Raw genomic sequence first — 18,704 nt, forward strand, 5'->3', positions numbered from 1 at the left:
TTACAGACTTACAAATTCAGGATGTATAAGTCCCTTTACTAATATATGATGAAAATAGATTGTATATACCTTCTTATATTCTGACAAAATAGGAGTAGTAGGATATTTTAGTTTGTTGCTTTATTTTGATTTGGTGTAAAAATGAATGATCGATATGAAATCTGTATGTTCAGTTAGTGCCTTTACATTAACTGAGGTAACAGGTTGACAGTCGGCTTTTTGCATTAATCTTGTTGTTTTAAATGTTGATTTTATGGCCATAAAAACATTTAACCAGGTTTCTAATCAGCCTTTTACATGTGCGTATGTGCATGACAAAGACTTCTGACAGGGAGTGTCGCTGTGACAGCAGTGTTGCAAGAAAAGATCACTTCACGTAGCGATGAATTCTTGGGTTTTAGTCTGACTAAAATGGAAATGGACACCGATGTCTATAGTCGCTTTTCCATTACATGGTACCTGCTCGACTCGCCTCAACTCTACTCGCCTTTTTTGGTTTTCCATTACGAAAAAAGTACCTGGTACCTGCTAACGGGTACCTTTTTTAGTACCTCCTCAGTCGAGGTTCCAAGCGAGCTGAGGTGAGCCGAAAAGGTGACGTGAAAGCGACAGACGGGGGTGTCCTGAACAAACCCGCTATTTTTAAATAGTTTAGCCAGCTGTGTTTTTTTTTTTGCTGCCTCCTGCTTCATTTGAAACTAAATGTGTCTTCTGGCTGTGGCAACAACAACACACCTTCCACGTTCTGTGTGTGTGTGTCGCGTTAAGGTCACAACAGTTTCCTGCAGCGTCGCTTGTTTTACAGCAGTGCGGAGGCTCCAGGCAGAGCTTTCGCCATAGCCTACGTACACATACACATGGCCGGCTCGACGCACGCACCAGCACACAAGTATAAACATCAGGCCACTTATATAGTATACGGCGAAAGCTCTGCGTGGAGCCTCCACAAAACTGTAAAACAAGCTCAAGTGGCAAGATGTTTATACTTGTGCGCTGGTGTTTGCGTGGAGCCGGCATATAACGACCAGCCACGCTGAGGCAGTACTAAAATCTGCAATGGAAAACGGACGCACAGTGTGTTGAGTCGAGCAGATACCATGTAATGGAAAAATGCCATATAAGTCTAAATAAATCAGGTTCCACCGCCAAACAATTACATTTAGACACATTTGTGCTGTAAACTGTGCTCTTACTATGGTGTCAGTCTAAATGCTCCCACACTCACACACCTAAACAAAAAATCACGAGGCAGCATCTTGTGATAATACGATTAAAATAAGTAGCTATTGTTAAAAAATAACGCTGACTGTGGACATGATTTCCTGTGCAAAATGTTTTTTTTGTGTGCATGTACTGATTTCAGCCAATATGTCATTCATGTGGCCGTTGCTGTCTTTGTTTGAGAAACGTGACAGCACTTTGGGGAATCAGTGTAAGTCGAAAAAACAGATTTGTGCCTCCCAAGGACTCGCAACACTGCTGAACGCTACCTTTAAAGTCTCTATTTTATTACATTAGAGAAAGTTTATTATATTACATTAGAAAAGGTACAACGTATCAAGCCCTAACTGACTCTTTGTTAGTTACAGAGGTATCAAACAGACTCAGCTGTGTGTCATTGAATAATTAGTCTTAATCAATCATGTGACTGCAACCACAGGATCAGAACACACTTCCGCGGATTCATTAATAAGTGTATTCCCCCTCTAGTGTCCGCCTATTAAAGGACGTGTCCAGAAGATCCTCCACTGGAGATGGGGTGAACCTCCGCCTCCCATCCCGGTTCCCCCCGCTCCTGACGCACCACCTGATGCCCCCCCGCCGCCACCCATGAAGGGCAGAGCCGAGAGAGAGTTCTTTGTCAAGTTGACTGGGCAGTCCTTCTGGCATTGTACCTGGATCACTGAGCTGCAGGTGAGAGAGAAAAGATTAATGGAGGGATGGATGTAAAGTAACGGTCAAGTCGAGTCAAGAATTGCTCAAAATGTTTTATTTATTTATTTATTAGTTAATTTGTCAGGGACAATGCAGCGCACATTATTACATACATAATTATCACAGTCAAGGCCATAACAATATGTGTAGATGTGTTGCATAAAAGGTATCTAGCCAATAGGCAATTTGCAACCCCAGTCCCTGGTCAGGCTTTTCTAAAAAACAAATAATCCAAGTACAATTTTTTAAATAACTACATATTGTGAGTTACACAGTCATGCAGCAAATACATTATATACTAATATATTACATATATTACACAAAACAGCACATCACGTAATAACACAAACCCCAAGCACCCAGCCACTCGCACCTGCTCACCTATATCCACCCCGATAGTGAGGGGCCCGGGCCTCTACATGTTTAGCTCACATACCCGGACCCCGCCCCGCAGGGTGAACCTTGGCAGCCATGCGCAAACAGCCAGACAATACATTCCAACAACACCACTGACTCAGTGATTACATGTTTGGTTTTCTTTCAGCCAGTATTTCACCTTTCTATTAAATGTTTTCAGTTTTGTTTGTGTTTTTATTTCAGTTGGTAAATCATTCCAAAAATGGGTCCCTATCACTGAAAAACATGACTTGCTGAAAGTGGTTTTGCGCCCCTCTGCTATGCAGTTGCCACCCACTGCTCCCCTAGTTGCCACTCTCCTTGTATTTGTTTTTGTCACAAAAGGACAGCGTACGACTGGAGCTAGATTGTTTGCGCATTTAATAATCAGTTTAAAAAAAGAGAATTTAATAAAACTATCAATATTTAAAAGCTTGTATTTCTGTACAATCAAACAGTGGTGCCAAAATGTTGGTTTGCTGATCCATTATTTTTAGGGCCTGTTTGTATAATGATATGATGGGTTTGACTGTTGTCGGGGAGGCTTGGCCCCATACAGTAACACAGTAGGATAAGTGAGATAGTATCATGGCATGAAAAAACAGTAAAGCTGCCTTCCTACAGGAATGTGATGCCTTATCATTCTGAAACAGTTCAGGTTTGTCCGGACAGTCTTACAGAGTTTGTGTGTGTTATTGAATTTGAGTTGGGAATCCAGAATAATACCTAACAATTTAAATTCCTCAACTTCCTCTATGGCCTCTTGGTCTATTTTGATAGTACACTTGGCTTTCCCTCTTATAGAAAAGCACATAAATACAGTCTTTTTGACGTAGAGCATCAAATGTTGTTTTTTTTAAGCCACTGGGATATACCCTCCATTTCCTTGGTCAGGATTTCTGCTGCTGTACTTGGTGTCCTAGCTGATGCATAAATTACTGTATCGTCAGCATACATTTGACAGTTAGCTGACTGACAGCATGTTGGTAAATAGTTTATGTATAAACTAAAAAGCAGAGGCCCCAAGATGGAGCCCTGTGGGATACCCATTGTGGATTGTTGTTGATGTTGTCACAAAGATGATGATCTTTTTCTCCCTCTTTTCTTCCTTCCAGCTGGAGATCTTCCACTCTGTGATGTTCAGAAACTACCAGAGGAAGACGGACATGGACGAGCCTCCCAGCCTGGATTACGGGTCGGGCGGAGAGGACGAGAACGGAGTGGGAAAGAGCGAGAAGAGGAGGGCCAAGGACCCCCAGTTCGCCATATTGGAAGACAAGTACTACAGATTTGGCATCAAGCCTGAGTGGATGATGATCCACCGCATCATCAACCACAGGTGAGGTTTGTGTGTGAGCATGAGCATGCAGTATATCTGGTCTTCTGTGTGTGATTTATTTATATTTCTAAACATATAGTAGGATATTGTTTTTGGCCTGTTAAAGTACAAAATGGTGGTTTACAAAAACTGACAACATTTGTACACATTTACAGAAATGTAATAAGCACGCACTGTACTGTATGTGTCTCGCTGCCAGTGTGGATAAGAAGGGGACATACCACTACCTGGTGAAATGGAGGGACCTGACCTATGACCAGTGTACCTGGGAGAGAGATGACATGGACATCCCAGACTTTGCAATTTACAAGGGCAACTACTGGAAGCACAGGTAAGACCTGCTGGAAACATTTGACCCACACTTTTGAATATAACAAGCAAGAGCTGCTTTTTCTTTTACAGCAAGACAGTAGGCAAAAACAGTTTTCAAAATGAGTCTAGTAATGATATTGTTTCAGCTCTTTTCATTGGGTTAGAGGTTTGTATGGGACCGGAGAGCATCCCAAAGTATGGAAACCTACCTGTAGGTCAATGCTTTTAAAATACTCAGACATTTATTACTCGTATTTACTCGTTTGTTTACTTTCGTGCTTGACTCAACTTGCTGTCGAACAGAGATGCAATAATGAAGGAGGATCCAGACAAACCCAGGAAGATGAGGAGCAAGATCCAGGAGGGTGAAGAGGAGTCTCCTGCCTCGCCGGTCACTGATGTGAGTTAACTGTAGTTTCAGTATCTGTCCAATGTATAGCTGCTGTATGGACCTGTCTTTATTTTACACCAAATCTCAGTTCCAGAAGAATGTTTGATTTTTGTTTCTGACTCTCTGGAGCTTCAGTCAGGTTCTAAAAGACAACCATATTGTGTGTGGCTGGTTAGCTCAGTTGGTAGAGCGGGCGCACATATGCAGAGGTTTATTCCTCGACGCAGAAGGTCAAGGGTTTGAAATGCCCCCCCAAAAAAAAGAAAAGACAACCATATTGTTGAGGGCATTGCTTTTATTTGTGATGTTTAAAATTGACGTACTTATATACGTACCATATTCTTTTTATGTGTTAATTAATCTAGTGAATAAAATGTACAATACATTCTCAAAAGTTTGTTTAATGGGTTGATTTTGTCTTGTGGAAAAAAAACTTGAAGTGAATTTGAATTTGAATTATTTGTTAAAGGACAATTCAGACAGTAGCTCCCAAGACGGCGGCCGCCTGTATACGAGAACGCGACTGTCTTTATAATCTTAATATTAGGGCTGTCAATTGATTAAAAAATGTAATCTAATTAGTTACATACTCTGTGATTGATTAATCGAAATTAATCGCATACATAATTAACGGTGCCTGAACCGATACTTTTTAAGAAAGTAAAAAAAGAAAAGAAAAAAAAGGGTACTAAACAACAGTTGGTGACATTAAAGAACGGCTTGTTTATTGCTAAGACCATATGGTCAAAATGAAATGATTTAATAATAATGTATAACAATAACTTATTTCACTAGTAAATTGCTGTTGAACGACAAAAACAACAACCAGATAGGAAAAGGACATTTACAATACCTTCAAATGCACCACGAGGCTGTAGTTTACCAGTTTCATTGAACGCACCGTCTGTGTCATTTCTCCGACGGCAGCTGCAGATTGTTACATACCGGTGTTGAATCCTCTACAGTAAAACACAGTCAAACTTTACACCGTTTAGCGTTAGCTGTCAGCATTGTAACCGTGTTTAATCCAGCTACTAGCTAGCGGTAGGCTAACGTTAGCTGCTGTTGAGTATTGTGTTAACTAGCGTCACATGCAGCGGGGTCTGTAACGTCTGTTTCAGAGCATCAGAGAGAAGCGCAGACATATCAGTGGCACCAGATTTTCGTCTGTATACTAACGTCAATATGGAGTGGATTAATCTGCATAAATTTTTTTACGCGTTTTTTTTTTCTCAGATTAATTAATCGAAATTAACGCGTTATTTTGACAGCCCTACTTAATATATAATATAATATAATCTTTTTAATAAACTGTCTGTACACTTACAAAGTTCTCAATGCTTCGGTTACCATGTAGGGACCCTCATTATGCTACCGTTGAAGTGTGGTGATATTTTGAGCCTTTTTAGTTGTATAAATAGCGATTTTGTTTTTACTTTCCCTGTGCCCCGAATACTAGCGTTGTAAGCTAATCAGCGGTCCGCGCTAGCGTCTTTCAAGCTACAAACACATTCGATTAGCATGAAAACATGTCCCAGAGGTACACATCAGTTATTAACCCCTAGGTTCGTTTTGCGCCGGAATTGTCCTTTAATGTAACTACAATTAAAAGTACAGTTAACTGTGTCCCAATCAGGTTTTTCAAGTCTTTCCTCTGTGTTCTCTCCGTCCAGCCTACAATAAAATACGAGGAACAGCCCGACTTTGTCACATCGACGGGTGGGACGCTGCACCTGTACCAGCTGGAGGGTCTGAACTGGCTTCGGTTTTCCTGGGCTCAGGGCACAGACACCATCCTGGCAGACGAGATGGGCCTGGGCAAGACCATCCAGACCATCGTCTTCCTCTACTCACTCTTTAAAGAGGTACTGGAGCCCCTTGGTCCTGTTATTGTCTTGTTTTCACTGATTTCAAAGATTGCATGAATCGTTCCTCCTCCTCCGTCCCTCAGGGTCACACTAAGGGACCGTTCCTGGTCAGCGCTCCGCTCTCCACCATCATCAACTGGGAGAGGGAGTTTGAGATGTGGGCGCCCGACTTCTACGTGGTGACGTACACAGGAGACAAGGACAGCCGAGCTATCATCAGAGAGAACGAGTTCTCCTTCGACGACACGGCTGTCAAAGGCGGGAAGAAGGCCTTCAAACTGAGGGTGAGGAAAATAGATTTGCGTTATTCACGGCTGGGCAATAAATCAATTCTATCTGGGTGTTTTTTGTCAGTGGAATTGTGTTGTAATTATAGGATAATTTTGTGTTATTGTTTTTTTTTATTATTCTTAATAATTCCCGGCAAAATGTAACTCAAAACTCTGTTTTATGTTAACATTAACGATCAAAATATGACAAAACAAATATGATGTTAATATAATATAACATCCTGTCCTCCTTCCTCTTAAGTTTCCCTCTTATCTTCCTGCAGAGAGAGGCTCCTATCAAATTCCACGTGCTGCTGACCTCCTACGAGTTGGTGACCATCGACCAGACGGCGCTCAAGTCCATCGACTGGGCCTGTCTGGTGGTGGACGAGGCTCACCGGCTCAAGAACAACCAGTCCAAGGTACTGCAGCTACTGTGTGTGTCTGTGCGTGTCAACGTTAATATAAATCCCATTATATAATTTAAGAGCCCCTAAAAAAGGTTTTTAAAGAATTGTGACCAAGATACTGTATCTACTTAGTGAGACATGTCACAGCTGGAAAATAATCTTGTCAGCGCTCTCTGGTGGACAAACCATGTAGTGGCAGAAATCTTTCTAAATCTACTCCAGTATCTTTAACATGTTTGGCATTTTTCGACTGCAAGTTCTTTTTATTTCAGTTCTCACTCTCAAATTCAATTTACTTTATTATACCAAAACACTACATATATATGTCAAGTAAAACATTTTAAACGCTAGTACACCTGTACTTGCAGATGTATGTACGATTACATTGATAATGTCGACCACAATCACAATCAATAAATTAATGAATGCGTTATATGACAAATACATTATAGTTATTATGTTTTTTTTTGTTTTTTTGTCTGACTTAGTACTGCAGATGTATGATAGGGACTGTAACTTGTCTTTGCAGTTTTTTAGGCGTCTGAACGACTATAAAATCGACCACAAGCTGCTGCTGACAGGAACTCCACTGCAGAACAACCTGGAGGAGCTGTTTCACCTGCTCAACTTCCTCACACCCAACCGCTTCAAGTAGCACGCCACACACACACACACACACACACACACACACACACACACACACACACGTGCGTATAAACACACACACGTATACACACACACACACGTGCGTATAAACACACACACGTATACACACACACACACGCACACACACAGACGTATTTATTTTACTGCATATACTGCATATCATTCTTTCCCTTTTTAGTAATAATTCATTAATGGTGTCAGATAATGTGTGATAATTTGAACCAAGAACTCGGTACTATCAGTCCTTCACCCAGTCCATCTCTCGGTACAGTAACCTTGAAGGCTTCCTGGAAGAGTTTGCCGACATCTCCAAGGAGGACCAGATCAAGAAGCTCCACGACCTGCTGGGGCCTCACATGCTGCGGAGGCTGAAGGCAGACGTCTTCAAGAACATGCCCTCCAAGACCGAGCTGATTGTCAGAGTGGAGCTGAGCCCTATGCAGAAGTACGACACGCGGGAGGGTTTAGGGGGAAATGTGGCTACGCTGGTGATTGACATTTTTAGATAACTGGGGCACGTTCCCCTCTTGCTAGATCATTAACCACTTAGCCTACATTTTCTTAAACAAGGCACTGTTAAGGTGCTCTGTGGTCAACAGTGGAGGACTGTTTTGAAATTTCCAGTAAGCATGATTTAGATTTTTGTAGGTCAAAACATCTGGATATCTAGGTTAAAGCTGGGCAAAATTTGTTTTTGTTTCATCTAGGTTACATTCAACCTTTATTTTAACACCTGTTTAATGACTATATTTCAATATGTATCAGATTTATCATAGGGCCTGCTTCATGCTGAAATAGTCACTGCAATACTGTTGTAATGGTCGCAACTTAAACATTTATAAAACAAAGAAAATTTTCCCGACATGTTTTTACCTGCAAATAACATTTATCATGGTTGGTTAGCTGTGATTATTTTAAATGTTTAAAAGGCCAACTGCTACTGTGGGAGCTACAAATGTAAAACTCTTACAACATATTTGAAATGGACAACAATAATTAGATTTAATGGAAATGAACTAGCCCCACACTGAAAATGGAATATGTATGTAAGATGTTATTTTGTTAATCAATCAAAAATCCCCAATTTGCCACTGATTAATGTGGATTCAGAGCAATATATACTTATATACTTATATTTTGCAGAAAAAAATTGCATATGTAATATTGAAGTAGAAAATTAGACAATTCCTCAACAAATTGTCAGGATATTTTCATAAACAATGTAGCAATGGAGGGTGGAGAGGATAAAAAGAAAGGACGTTTGTCTTAGTCTTTGTGTTGGTTTACATGGCTTACATTGAATATGTATGGGACTGTGCTCTTAACATTTTTTCATTTGTCTTTATGCTTTTAAATACAGAAAATACTACAAGCTGATTCTGACCAAGAACTTTGAGGCTCTGAACTCAAAAGGTGGAGGAAACCAGGTCTCCCTGCTCAACATTATGATGGACCTAAAGAAGTGCTGCAACCACCCCTACCTCTTCCCTGTCGCCTCCATGGTGAGAACACTCTCACACACACACACACACCCACACACACACACACACACACACACACACACACACATATACTCTTGTCCTCGACAATACCGTCTATAGCCAAACATAACGCTTTGATAGAAATATAATAGAAGAAAACCAATCATTATTTGCTAGTATTTCATTCTTTTCAAACCATTTGCTTTGAATTTCTCCTGAAAAGTGACACCTTGTGGTGATGATTAGTAGTGATCTTTTTAAAATCAAATTTGTAATAACCATATGCTACAATAGTAGCATATGATTATTACAAATTTGATTTTAAAACTACAGTTGAGATGCAGACAGTCATTTGTTCCTCATGGCATGGTTCGTGTGTGTTCCTAGGAAGCCCAAAAAACCCCAACCGGTGCTTACGAGGGGTCGGCCCTCACTAAGGCCTCTGGGAAACTGACTCTGTTGCAGAAGATGCTGAGTAAACTGAAAGAGCAGGGGCACCGAGTACTGGTCTTCTCACAGGTACACACACACACACACACACACACACACACACACACACACACACACACACACACACACACACAGTATGCATAAGCACAGGTAAGTATACAGACACCAGATGGACAGCTCCCTTCACAGATGTTAAACTAGTCCCATGGCGCCTCCAGAAGGCTCAGCAGCAGACTGATTCCAGCTGTGCGTGGGTAATCGAGTATACAGTAGATGAAAACACTTCTTTCTCTTTCTCTCCTACATTTTTAGATGACTAAGATGCTGGATTTACTAGAAGATTTCTTAGACCATGAAGGTTACAAGTATGAAAGAATTGATGGAGGCGTCACAGGAGCGCTGAGACAAGAGGCCATTGACCGCTTCAATGGTGAGATACTGGAGTCTGCAGATATGTGCAGTCATTAAAGGTGCAGTAAACTGGTCATGTAGGATTTACATCATTATCACCTATTGTTCCCTTGAGTAGTTCCCGAAAATTGACTGAAATAATGCATTTTACTTCACAAGAGAACATTGTTTGAAGTTACCAGAAAACTACTTGATTGGCGACTGCAGAAACAGCAGAACTTCCTGTTTCTTCCCGCTTCCGCCTTACACAGGTTATTGTCATGGACAGCTAGTTAAATAAAACAGAATTTCAAAAGAAATGTCTAATGAAGAGGTATCATAATGAAAATACTGTAGCAATACTGTGTTGCTGTTTGCTTTTTGGGCTTTTTTAGACTTCCAAGCTGGATTTTTTGGTGATCATCACAGTTTGATTTTCTCCAGTTCATGAGCAGATTGAAATGCAAGTAGATGGTAGAAAGAGATGGAGTCAGGCAACAGGATGAGACTCAACTGCTGGAACTTATGCCAAACTGACATTACTTACAAAGGATGATAAGCACTGGGACACATGCTGAGTTTGTCTTCATGTGGAACTTGGCCATATCGACACATGGCATTCAATTATACAGAATAACAGCTTTAGTATTTGTATGCTCCTAAAACTTAAGAGAACAACATTTCAGTATCAGGCAAATTATCAATATGAGGCACAAAATCAGTATTAATGTTTAAAAAAAGTGATCAAACTAAAAATATACAGTACACTTACAAAATGACCCTCCAGATCTATTCTCAAAAATCTAAATAGTTGCACAGAAGTTATAAAAATCATACAAAATATTTTGATATTTATGAATATTTCAGGTATTAAAAAATCCTAAACTAGACTAGAAACAATGATGAGGGGGAAGAACAATCCCACACAAAAATGTAGGAAATGTAACAGCAGTACAGATGAGCAGTAGCATCACAAAACATTTCAAACTAATTGAAAAACATCCAGAATTGAACAAATAACAAAAAGGAAAGGTTGGCAAAAGAAAGGTTGATATCAAATTCAATCAATGTCAATTCCTCAATGTCCCCTGAAATGAAAACCGTATTACCACTATAAAGATAACATACTGTAAGTTACTGGCATCAGTGGGATCCTTTTCATTAAAAAGAAATGATTATTATTACTGGCTGTTAGTTTCTCTCACACACTCTCTCTGTCTGTCTGCCCACAGCTCCTGGTGCTTGTCAGTTTTGTTTCTTGCTCTCCACCAGAGCGGGAGGTTTAGGCATCAACTTGGCCACAGCAGACACAGTTGTCATCTTCGACTCTGACTGGAACCCTCACAATGACATACAGGTACTGTAGACTGGTAGCTGCTGAGGAAGGAAACGATTTAATACTACATAAAATTCATGTTTGGGCTTTATCCCTCTCTGCGTAGGCGTTCAGTCGAGCCCACCGAATCGGGCAAGCCAACAAGGTGATGATCTACCGCTTCGTGACGCGAGCCAGCGTGGAGGAGCGCATCACCCAGGTGGCCAAGAGGAAGATGATGCTGACCCACCTGGTGGTCCGGCCAGGCCTGGGGTCCAAAGCTGGCTCCATGTCCAAACAGGAACTGGACGACATCCTCAAGTTTGGAACAGAAGAGCTCTTCAAGGATGAAGTAGAACGTGAGTTATTTTTTCAACTCCACAAGAATATTTTGTTAAGGGAAGACAAGGTGTTTAGTCATATATAATAATGTGGGAATTTGGAGCTTTAATGTCAGGGTCAAAGTTGGAGTTGGCAGGCTTCTTCTCCTGTATGAGATTATTTTGTCAAACACACTCACTTTAATGTAATTTAATCTTGACACATTTGTCTTAGTCTGGTTTTCTTGGCAATATAATAGGTTGACAAGAAAAATGTGTAAAATTTGTCTGGAGGAACAGGACAAATCATTTCCACTTTTTAATTCCACGTGTGGCAGGTATGAAGAATAGTTCGGGGGATAAAGTTGAGGACGAGGGCAGCGTGATCCACTACGACAGCGTTGCCATCGAGAGGCTGCTGGACCGAAGCCAAGACGCCACAGACGACTCGGATGTCCAGAACATGAACGAGTACCTCAGCTCCTTCAAAGTGGCCCAGTACATGGTCCGAGAGGAGGATAAGGTAAGAGGGAAGAGGTCGACGGGATCTTACAAGTAATATGATAGATTTTATGTTTAAAAGGATCTTTGTAGACATTTCCAAGTTATATCTTCCATATCCAGCAACTGTGCACCTGATGACAAGCTTTATATAGTTACTCACTTCAAATAAGAAATAAACATAGACCTCTCAGCAACACTTAGGTAGTGTCCTGTATTGTACATTTGTATTCCCAACTTGTATATATTTTAAATATTTGTTCTTGTATTCTATCCTATTATTATTTCATGTATATTGTATGTATGTATATTGTATCCTATTATTTCATGTATATTGTATCCTAGTATTTTATGTATATTCTGTGCTGTGTGACTGATGTTTTGCTGCTGTAACACTGTAATTTCCCTTTTTTGGGATCAATAAATATCTATCTATCTATCTATCTAGCTATAGATGGATAGGGTGGAAACGATAAGTGGATTACTTGATAAATCAATTGACAGACAATCACTGCAAAAACTCTATTTTGATAATCAATTAATTATGTAAGACATTTCCTCACACAGAAAAGGCAATCATTCATTGGTTCCAGCTTTTCAAATGTGATGATTTGCTGCTTTTCTTTGTCCGAACTGATACTGATACTTTGTTTTGATACTGAACTGAATATTTTGGGGTTTCAACTGTTTGTTGGACAAAACAGGGAATTTTGAAGATGTGAACTTTGGCTTTGGGAAATTGCAATGGTAATTTTGTGGGGGCATGACAGGGAATGACGAGGAAAGATGCAGCACAAAAATAGCCTACAATGTTTAATTGCAAAGCTATTTGTGTCGAATCATATAGTTTCCTTGCATCCCAGTAGCAAACATTCAAAGGCCTAGTAACAGTCTGCGGCCCACGGGTTGGGAACCTTTTGGTGTAAAAGGCTGGTAGATAGTAAGAGAAGAGTGGTGTGTCAAAGGCCACAGTCACATTTGATGTGTAAAAGCTCTTCTTTTTTATCATTTTCCTAAGCCTTTTTTCAGCGTGCATGTACTGAAAATGCACATATGTTGTAGTAATGTGACTGATAACCACAATCACAACAACATTTTGGAGACATTTGATCTTTGCAGGGAAGTCTGCAAATAATGTAATCTATTTGAGAAGAGTTGTAACTGCCATGTACTTTTCTGCTGCTCCAGATCGAGGAGATCGAGCGGGAGATCATCAAACAGGAGGAGAACGTGGATCCGGATTATTGGGAAAAACTGTTGCGGCATCACTACGAGCAGCAACAAGAGGACCTGGCGAGCAAACTGGGCAAAGGCAAGAGGAACCGCAAGCCTGTCAACTACAACGATGCTGCACAGGAAGACCAAGGTAGGGACCGGGTTTGGACCGGTGCTATATGGACCTGGTAGTCTCAAAAAAGCTCAAGGAAGCTGAGTAAACTCTTGTAAATTGCTTTAAATCAAACCCTGGGTTTAAAAATGAATCCTCTTTCACATGATCCTATGAATGATTTCTGAAAGTAAGACTATTTTTTATTTATTGTTACGATTGACTATGTTTCTTATTCTAATCTTAATATCATAGTATAAAGTAGGATTTTATGTCTTCTGTCTGAGTTATTGCTTGCACAGTGGAAGTGAATGGGCCTGGCCTATTGACAGACCACCATGTGCTGTTTCAGAGTGGCATGCTGACATTTCAGATAACCAGTCCGAGTACTCAGTGGGCTCCGAGGAGGAGGACGAGGACTTTGATGACCGGCCAGAAGGTAAGGAGAGATAAAATAAAAAAGACATCAAACCGAGCAGCGCTCCTCATGAACGATGAAAGATGCCTGTTGGAACACACTCACACATGCTCAGGTCTGTGTTGAATTACAAGTTGAAATTGATTTAGTTGTAACAGTTGCCTGGCAGTCGAACACGTTAGATTGCCAAAAAACGCAAACCGCCAATCACCCGTGAATTCAGTTAGAGGAAAACGCTTGAAGCATTTCAGAGATTTTTGATTCTTGGTTGATGTACTGATGAAATACTAACTGTACATTTCAAGAAGACTGCAAGTTTGCAAAATCCTCCCCCCTCTGTGTATTTTCACCATTCTTTCTGTTGCCTCCTGTTACCTGCAGGTCGACGGCAATCACGTCGCCAGTTGAGGAATGAGAAGGATAAACCTCTGCCTCCTCTTTTGGCCAGAGTGGGAGGCAACCTTGAGGTTTGTACAACTCTCTTGAACCAATTCTTCTTTCATTTTGTGTGTTATGTGATATTACTGGAATCTGTCAGCTTTGTTGTAAATTGAACTGGCACTCTTAGATATTTTTCTAACAATCTTAAATCGATGATGGCAGCAAGGCTATTACATCTCCAGCAACTCTGTACCTTCCAAGCTCATTTATCATCGTGATAATGGTGGACTTGTATAAATGGTCTGCATTGTTCCAAGCGAGGATTCAAAGTTTATTTTAGTGTTATTAGGCAGTCAGACCTATTCTAAGAAGGCCTTGGGAGAATTAAGTTTTCTCATCCTGACATTCTCATTTAAAGTCTTCCAGAAAAAATAACAATGCAGAGATACATTTTAACAGACCAACACTATTTCCACTGCCCAGACAGTGCCAGCTTCACTCAGGAAAAATATACTGTAATTTCGATAGGTGCTGGGCTTTAACACACGCCAGCGAAAGGCTTTCCTGAACGCAGTGATGCGCTGGGGGATGCCGTCTCAGGACGCTTTCTCCTCTCAGTGGCTGGTCAGAGACCTCAGGGGCAAGACTGAGAAAGAATTCAAGTAAGGAAAAACTGTATTGATTGAAATTGTTTAGATGCATTCTTTCTCCATTTCTATCCGTCCTTTAACCATATATTTCTCTTCTTCTTCTTCTTCTTCTTCTTCTTCTTCTTCTTCTTCTTCTTCTTCTTCTCCTTCTCTGCCAGAGCTTACGTGTCTCTCTTCATGCGTCACTTATGCGAGCCAGTGGCTGACGGGGCGGAGACGTTCGCAGATGGTGTGCCGAGGGAGGGCCTGTGTCGCCAGCCAGTCCTCACCCGCATCGGCGTCATGTCTCTCGTCAAGAAGAAGGTCAGACCAATGCTGTTCGCCTTCCTTAATCAAGACAAATGCGGTGAATGAAGCAAGATATGACACGCAAAGTTGTAATCTGCAACATTCCTGTCCTGGTTGATTTTGCGACACCTGTGGTTACCATGGTAACAAAATCCTCGAGCAGCTCACGAAAAATGCTAAAATAGGCTGCTGTTTTGTAGACACGTTTTATGAACGATGGCTGTCAGTGCTAACCTCTGTGACAAATGCATTGCGTTTCCTGTGATCGCCTCACAATAAAAGTAGTCTATATCCTCGACGTTCCACTTCTGGGATTGCTCCGGTGCCGCAGGAAATTCCGCCGGATGCATGTCTTATCGGCGATGTCTGTTTCCTTCTGCTTTCTTTGTGTTGTAATTTTAAACTGGTGGATTTGTGAGGACTCTGGTTAACTGCTCCTCAGATCTCTGCAGGGTAAATCCAGACAGCTAGCTAGACTATCTGTCCAATCTGAGTTTTCTGTTGCACGACTAAAACAACTTTTGAACGTATACATGTTCCACCACAACAAGCTCCTTCCTGAGGCTATTTTGCAGCGGCACCGTGCGGAGCTTAGCGCCGCCCATGGCGATTGTGATTGGTTTAAAGAAATGCCAATAAACCAGAGCACGTTTTTCTCCCATCCCGGAATGATGTGTGGACTAGCCAGACCCTCTTTCACAGCGTTGTGGAGGAGGGAAGCGAGACTACAATAAAAGCCACCCCAGTTTACATTAGCAGTAACTTCTAATATGATGGAGAGTGGAAATCAACATTTAAAAAAAAAATTTGAAAATACTAAAACTGGATTACATACAGTACATCCTGTGAATCCCTCATGTGTACACTGGTACACTGGTATATAGAGAGCTAATTACTGAAAATAAAATGTCAGATGTCTTTTTCTAATGAAGAAATCAACCATGACATCTTGAAAGATGTTCTGGTTACTCCTGCTAGTTTACTTGGATTTATCCAAACATCTCCAATCCAGTTTTCAGTCCAACTTGTTGAAACCTGCTGACATCCCGATCTGCTATCTATGCCAGGGGGAATGTATGATTTACTGCCTGGCGAGCAGGGCATGTGGGTGGTGAGTTTAAATAAGGTGGTATTAGGTAAAGTGAACGTGTGCCAAGCTTTTTTTATTTTGCTGAGTGTTTTGTGTCCAGATCCAGGAGTTTGAGCACATCAACGGGCGGTGGAGCCTTCCAGAGCTCAAGCCTGAGGTCATCATAAACAAATCCTCCTCCAGGGCCTCCTCTCCTGCCGTGAAGACCACCACGCCCACCCCCGAAGCCAGCTATAACAACACACCTTGTACCTCAGAGCCAGGTAACCAAACCTACACGGCCACATTCACCAGATCCAGCAGGGGGCACTCCGTGTAAAGGGCACCAGATACAGTTAGAGATTAATCTACCCATATTGTTTATGTGCAGCGACCCCTGCTCCATCAGACAAGCTGGAAAAGAACGGAAAAGAGGGAGAGAAGGACAAAGAGGAAGGCGAGGCCCAGTCTGACAAAGAGAAAGCGAAGGAGAAAGAAAAGGATGAGGGGAAAGAGGTGGACAGCAACAGGACTGCAGAGCCTGAAGAGGTGGGACACTGTTAGCTAAAACACCTACATACTGTGGTTTTCAGAGGCCAGTTAGTGTCTTCTTCATCAGCCAATTCATTTTTTCTTTTCTATTTTCATATAGAGTTCTGATTTTTGCATCTTATGTAAGATGTGCAGTATTCTTTAAAAATAGTTTTAGGCCTCCTTTTAAGTCACACACACACACATGTACCTGTTTTTTTGCATGCATTTTTCTCCAATTCCCATAGACTTTACATTACTTTAAACAATTCTCCAATGCATGCCATTGTTTTTTTAAATGGTTTTCTTCCTTCCAGTCGGTTTCTGTTGACTTTCATACAGCTTTAAAATCCAATCCTACATTCGTATTGCATGGCAATGAGTGCAGAGTTCAAATAATCCATACTTTCAGTTGAATTATAGCGGCATTTTCACATCATGTAAAAATCAATGGAGTCTGCCTGTAAGGTAGAAAAAAGAAAAACAAAACCTCTACAACATGCTCTGGAAAATAGTCATCCAAAATGTTAAGTATATGGAATTAGTAGCAAAAAGGCTACAACATACAAATACACTGATGTGGTCTGTTTAATGAAGTACAATAAGATGTGAACGTAATAAAAGGAATGAAAATGAATAATGATTGAATTCAGTTTTTTCAGTTCTGTAGAAGCTTGACATTTGAAGATACACAACAAGAAAAACGACTCAGTAAGTGATGGCATATTGTGTTACTTTCCATAGCTTTCCTCCACGACAAGAGACACATCCCAAAATGCATCCCCTAGTCAAAAAAACGAAGGCAAAGAGGACAGCGACATGAAAAAAGAGGAGAAGAAGGAAACAACTGACACTTCAGCTGCCACAACAGAGGAGAAAAAGGTACAAGAGGAGAGTAAAGAAGAGAAAAAACAAGACACAGAGGTCAAAGAAGAGAAATCAGGTAAAAACAAAAACACAGAAAAGAAACTTGAGAAGTCAGTAAGATCAAATCCGACGTGCACAAACAGACGAAGAAGGTTTGTGTGGAGTAATGTTACAAGTCCTTGCTAATTAAATGGGGTTTTTTTCCTGCAAAAGGAGAAAAGCTGGGGGAGGAGACACTCACAGCAACTGAAACGACTGATGCAAAGGATAAGACCGAGGTGTCTGATGTGAAGAAAGGTATACGCTTCACGGTCTGTGATAGTAAGCTGCCATAAATACACAAGCAAAAAGTTTTTTTGCTAATAGATATCTTTGCTGTCTTACTCAAAAACAGAGGAAGTCAAAGGTGAAAAGGATGCTGGGAAAGAAGTCAGAGCAGCAAGGGAGGATGCGCCCAAGGGTAACGGGAGGCCTCCCATTGAGCGACCTCGCTTTATGTTCAACATCGCAGACGGGGGCTTCACCGGTCAGTACTGATTTACCTGCAGTGGTTGTGGAATAGATTCAGCTGGTCTATGTGGTAGTGTACGTACAGGAAGGCATTTTAGGATTCTACGTAGGGCACTTAGGTAACTTTCCCTAACTTCACTGTACTTCATCTCTTTTAACAACTTTAACCAGCTATGTTTACTTCTTCAACATTCATTATGGGCATTTTAGGTGGTCAACTAGTTATCAGCAGGTTTGCCAATCAGAAAGACAATTATATTATTTTATTATTATTATTTTTATAAAGTATCCCTAAAAATGACTACTTCTATTTTATTAACAGTTAAGTTGGATGTATTGGAGCTATCAGAAAAACCTGAGTTTCCCAGTCACAATTTTGACTTGGATGTTGACAAGAACGTCAGAAACTGGTAATTATTGGAACTCAGATATGACATGAACACAACAATAGCCTCTTGCTAAGGTGGAAGTGATAACACCTGGGAAGGGTGCAAGAACTGCATCCCCATTCATTAGATACACAAATAACTATCAAAATGATTCAAAACATAAATGTAATAGCATAGACACTTGCATTTTAAGATTGGGAAGATTTTTTTTTCTTATGTAAAATTACTAGA

At 40.8% G+C, this 18,704-nt stretch overlaps 1 protein-coding gene across 6 annotated transcripts in view; it reads left to right on the forward strand.

Annotated features, from left to right (window-relative positions):
* Positions 1-18,704, forward strand: part of chd3 (chromodomain helicase DNA binding protein 3) — a 46,709-nt gene that overhangs the window by 9,834 nt on the left and 18,171 nt on the right. For 4 of the 6 annotated variants that reach the window (XM_078276233.1, XM_078276235.1, XM_078276238.1 and 1 more), the window contains exons 10-34: positions 1,711-1,914; positions 3,447-3,670; positions 3,870-4,001; positions 4,286-4,382; positions 6,047-6,238; positions 6,325-6,525; positions 6,795-6,932; positions 7,450-7,571; positions 7,858-8,031; positions 8,947-9,088; positions 9,455-9,586; positions 9,830-9,947; positions 11,140-11,264; positions 11,350-11,581; positions 11,881-12,065; positions 13,232-13,409; positions 13,723-13,809; positions 14,170-14,255; positions 14,698-14,831; positions 14,978-15,122; positions 16,298-16,460; positions 16,568-16,725; positions 17,452-17,650; positions 17,788-17,871; positions 17,969-18,100. In XM_078276233.1, the coding sequence (XP_078132359.1) occupies positions 1,711-1,914; positions 3,447-3,670; positions 3,870-4,001; positions 4,286-4,382; positions 6,047-6,238; positions 6,325-6,525; positions 6,795-6,932; positions 7,450-7,571; positions 7,858-8,031; positions 8,947-9,088; positions 9,455-9,586; positions 9,830-9,947; positions 11,140-11,264; positions 11,350-11,581; positions 11,881-12,065; positions 13,232-13,409; positions 13,723-13,809; positions 14,170-14,255; positions 14,698-14,831; positions 14,978-15,122; positions 16,298-16,460; positions 16,568-16,725; positions 17,452-17,650; positions 17,788-17,871; positions 17,969-18,100 (3,784 nt within the window). Of the gene's footprint in view, positions 1-1,710; positions 1,915-3,446; positions 3,671-3,869; positions 4,002-4,285; positions 4,383-6,046; positions 6,239-6,324; positions 6,526-6,794; positions 6,933-7,449; positions 7,572-7,857; positions 8,032-8,946; positions 9,089-9,454; positions 9,587-9,829; positions 9,948-11,139; positions 11,265-11,349; positions 11,582-11,880; positions 12,066-13,231; positions 13,410-13,722; positions 13,810-14,169; positions 14,256-14,697; positions 14,832-14,977; positions 15,123-16,297; positions 16,461-16,567; positions 16,726-17,451; positions 17,651-17,787; positions 17,872-17,968; positions 18,101-18,406; positions 18,495-18,704 lie in introns of all 6 variants that reach the window. The other 2 variants (XM_078276239.1, XM_078276236.1) reach the window with 2 other exon arrangements.

This window comes from Sander vitreus, chromosome 19, assembly GCF_031162955.1.
Source record: "Sander vitreus isolate 19-12246 chromosome 19, sanVit1, whole genome shotgun sequence".
Taxonomy (NCBI): domain Eukaryota; kingdom Metazoa; phylum Chordata; class Actinopteri; order Perciformes; family Percidae; genus Sander; species Sander vitreus.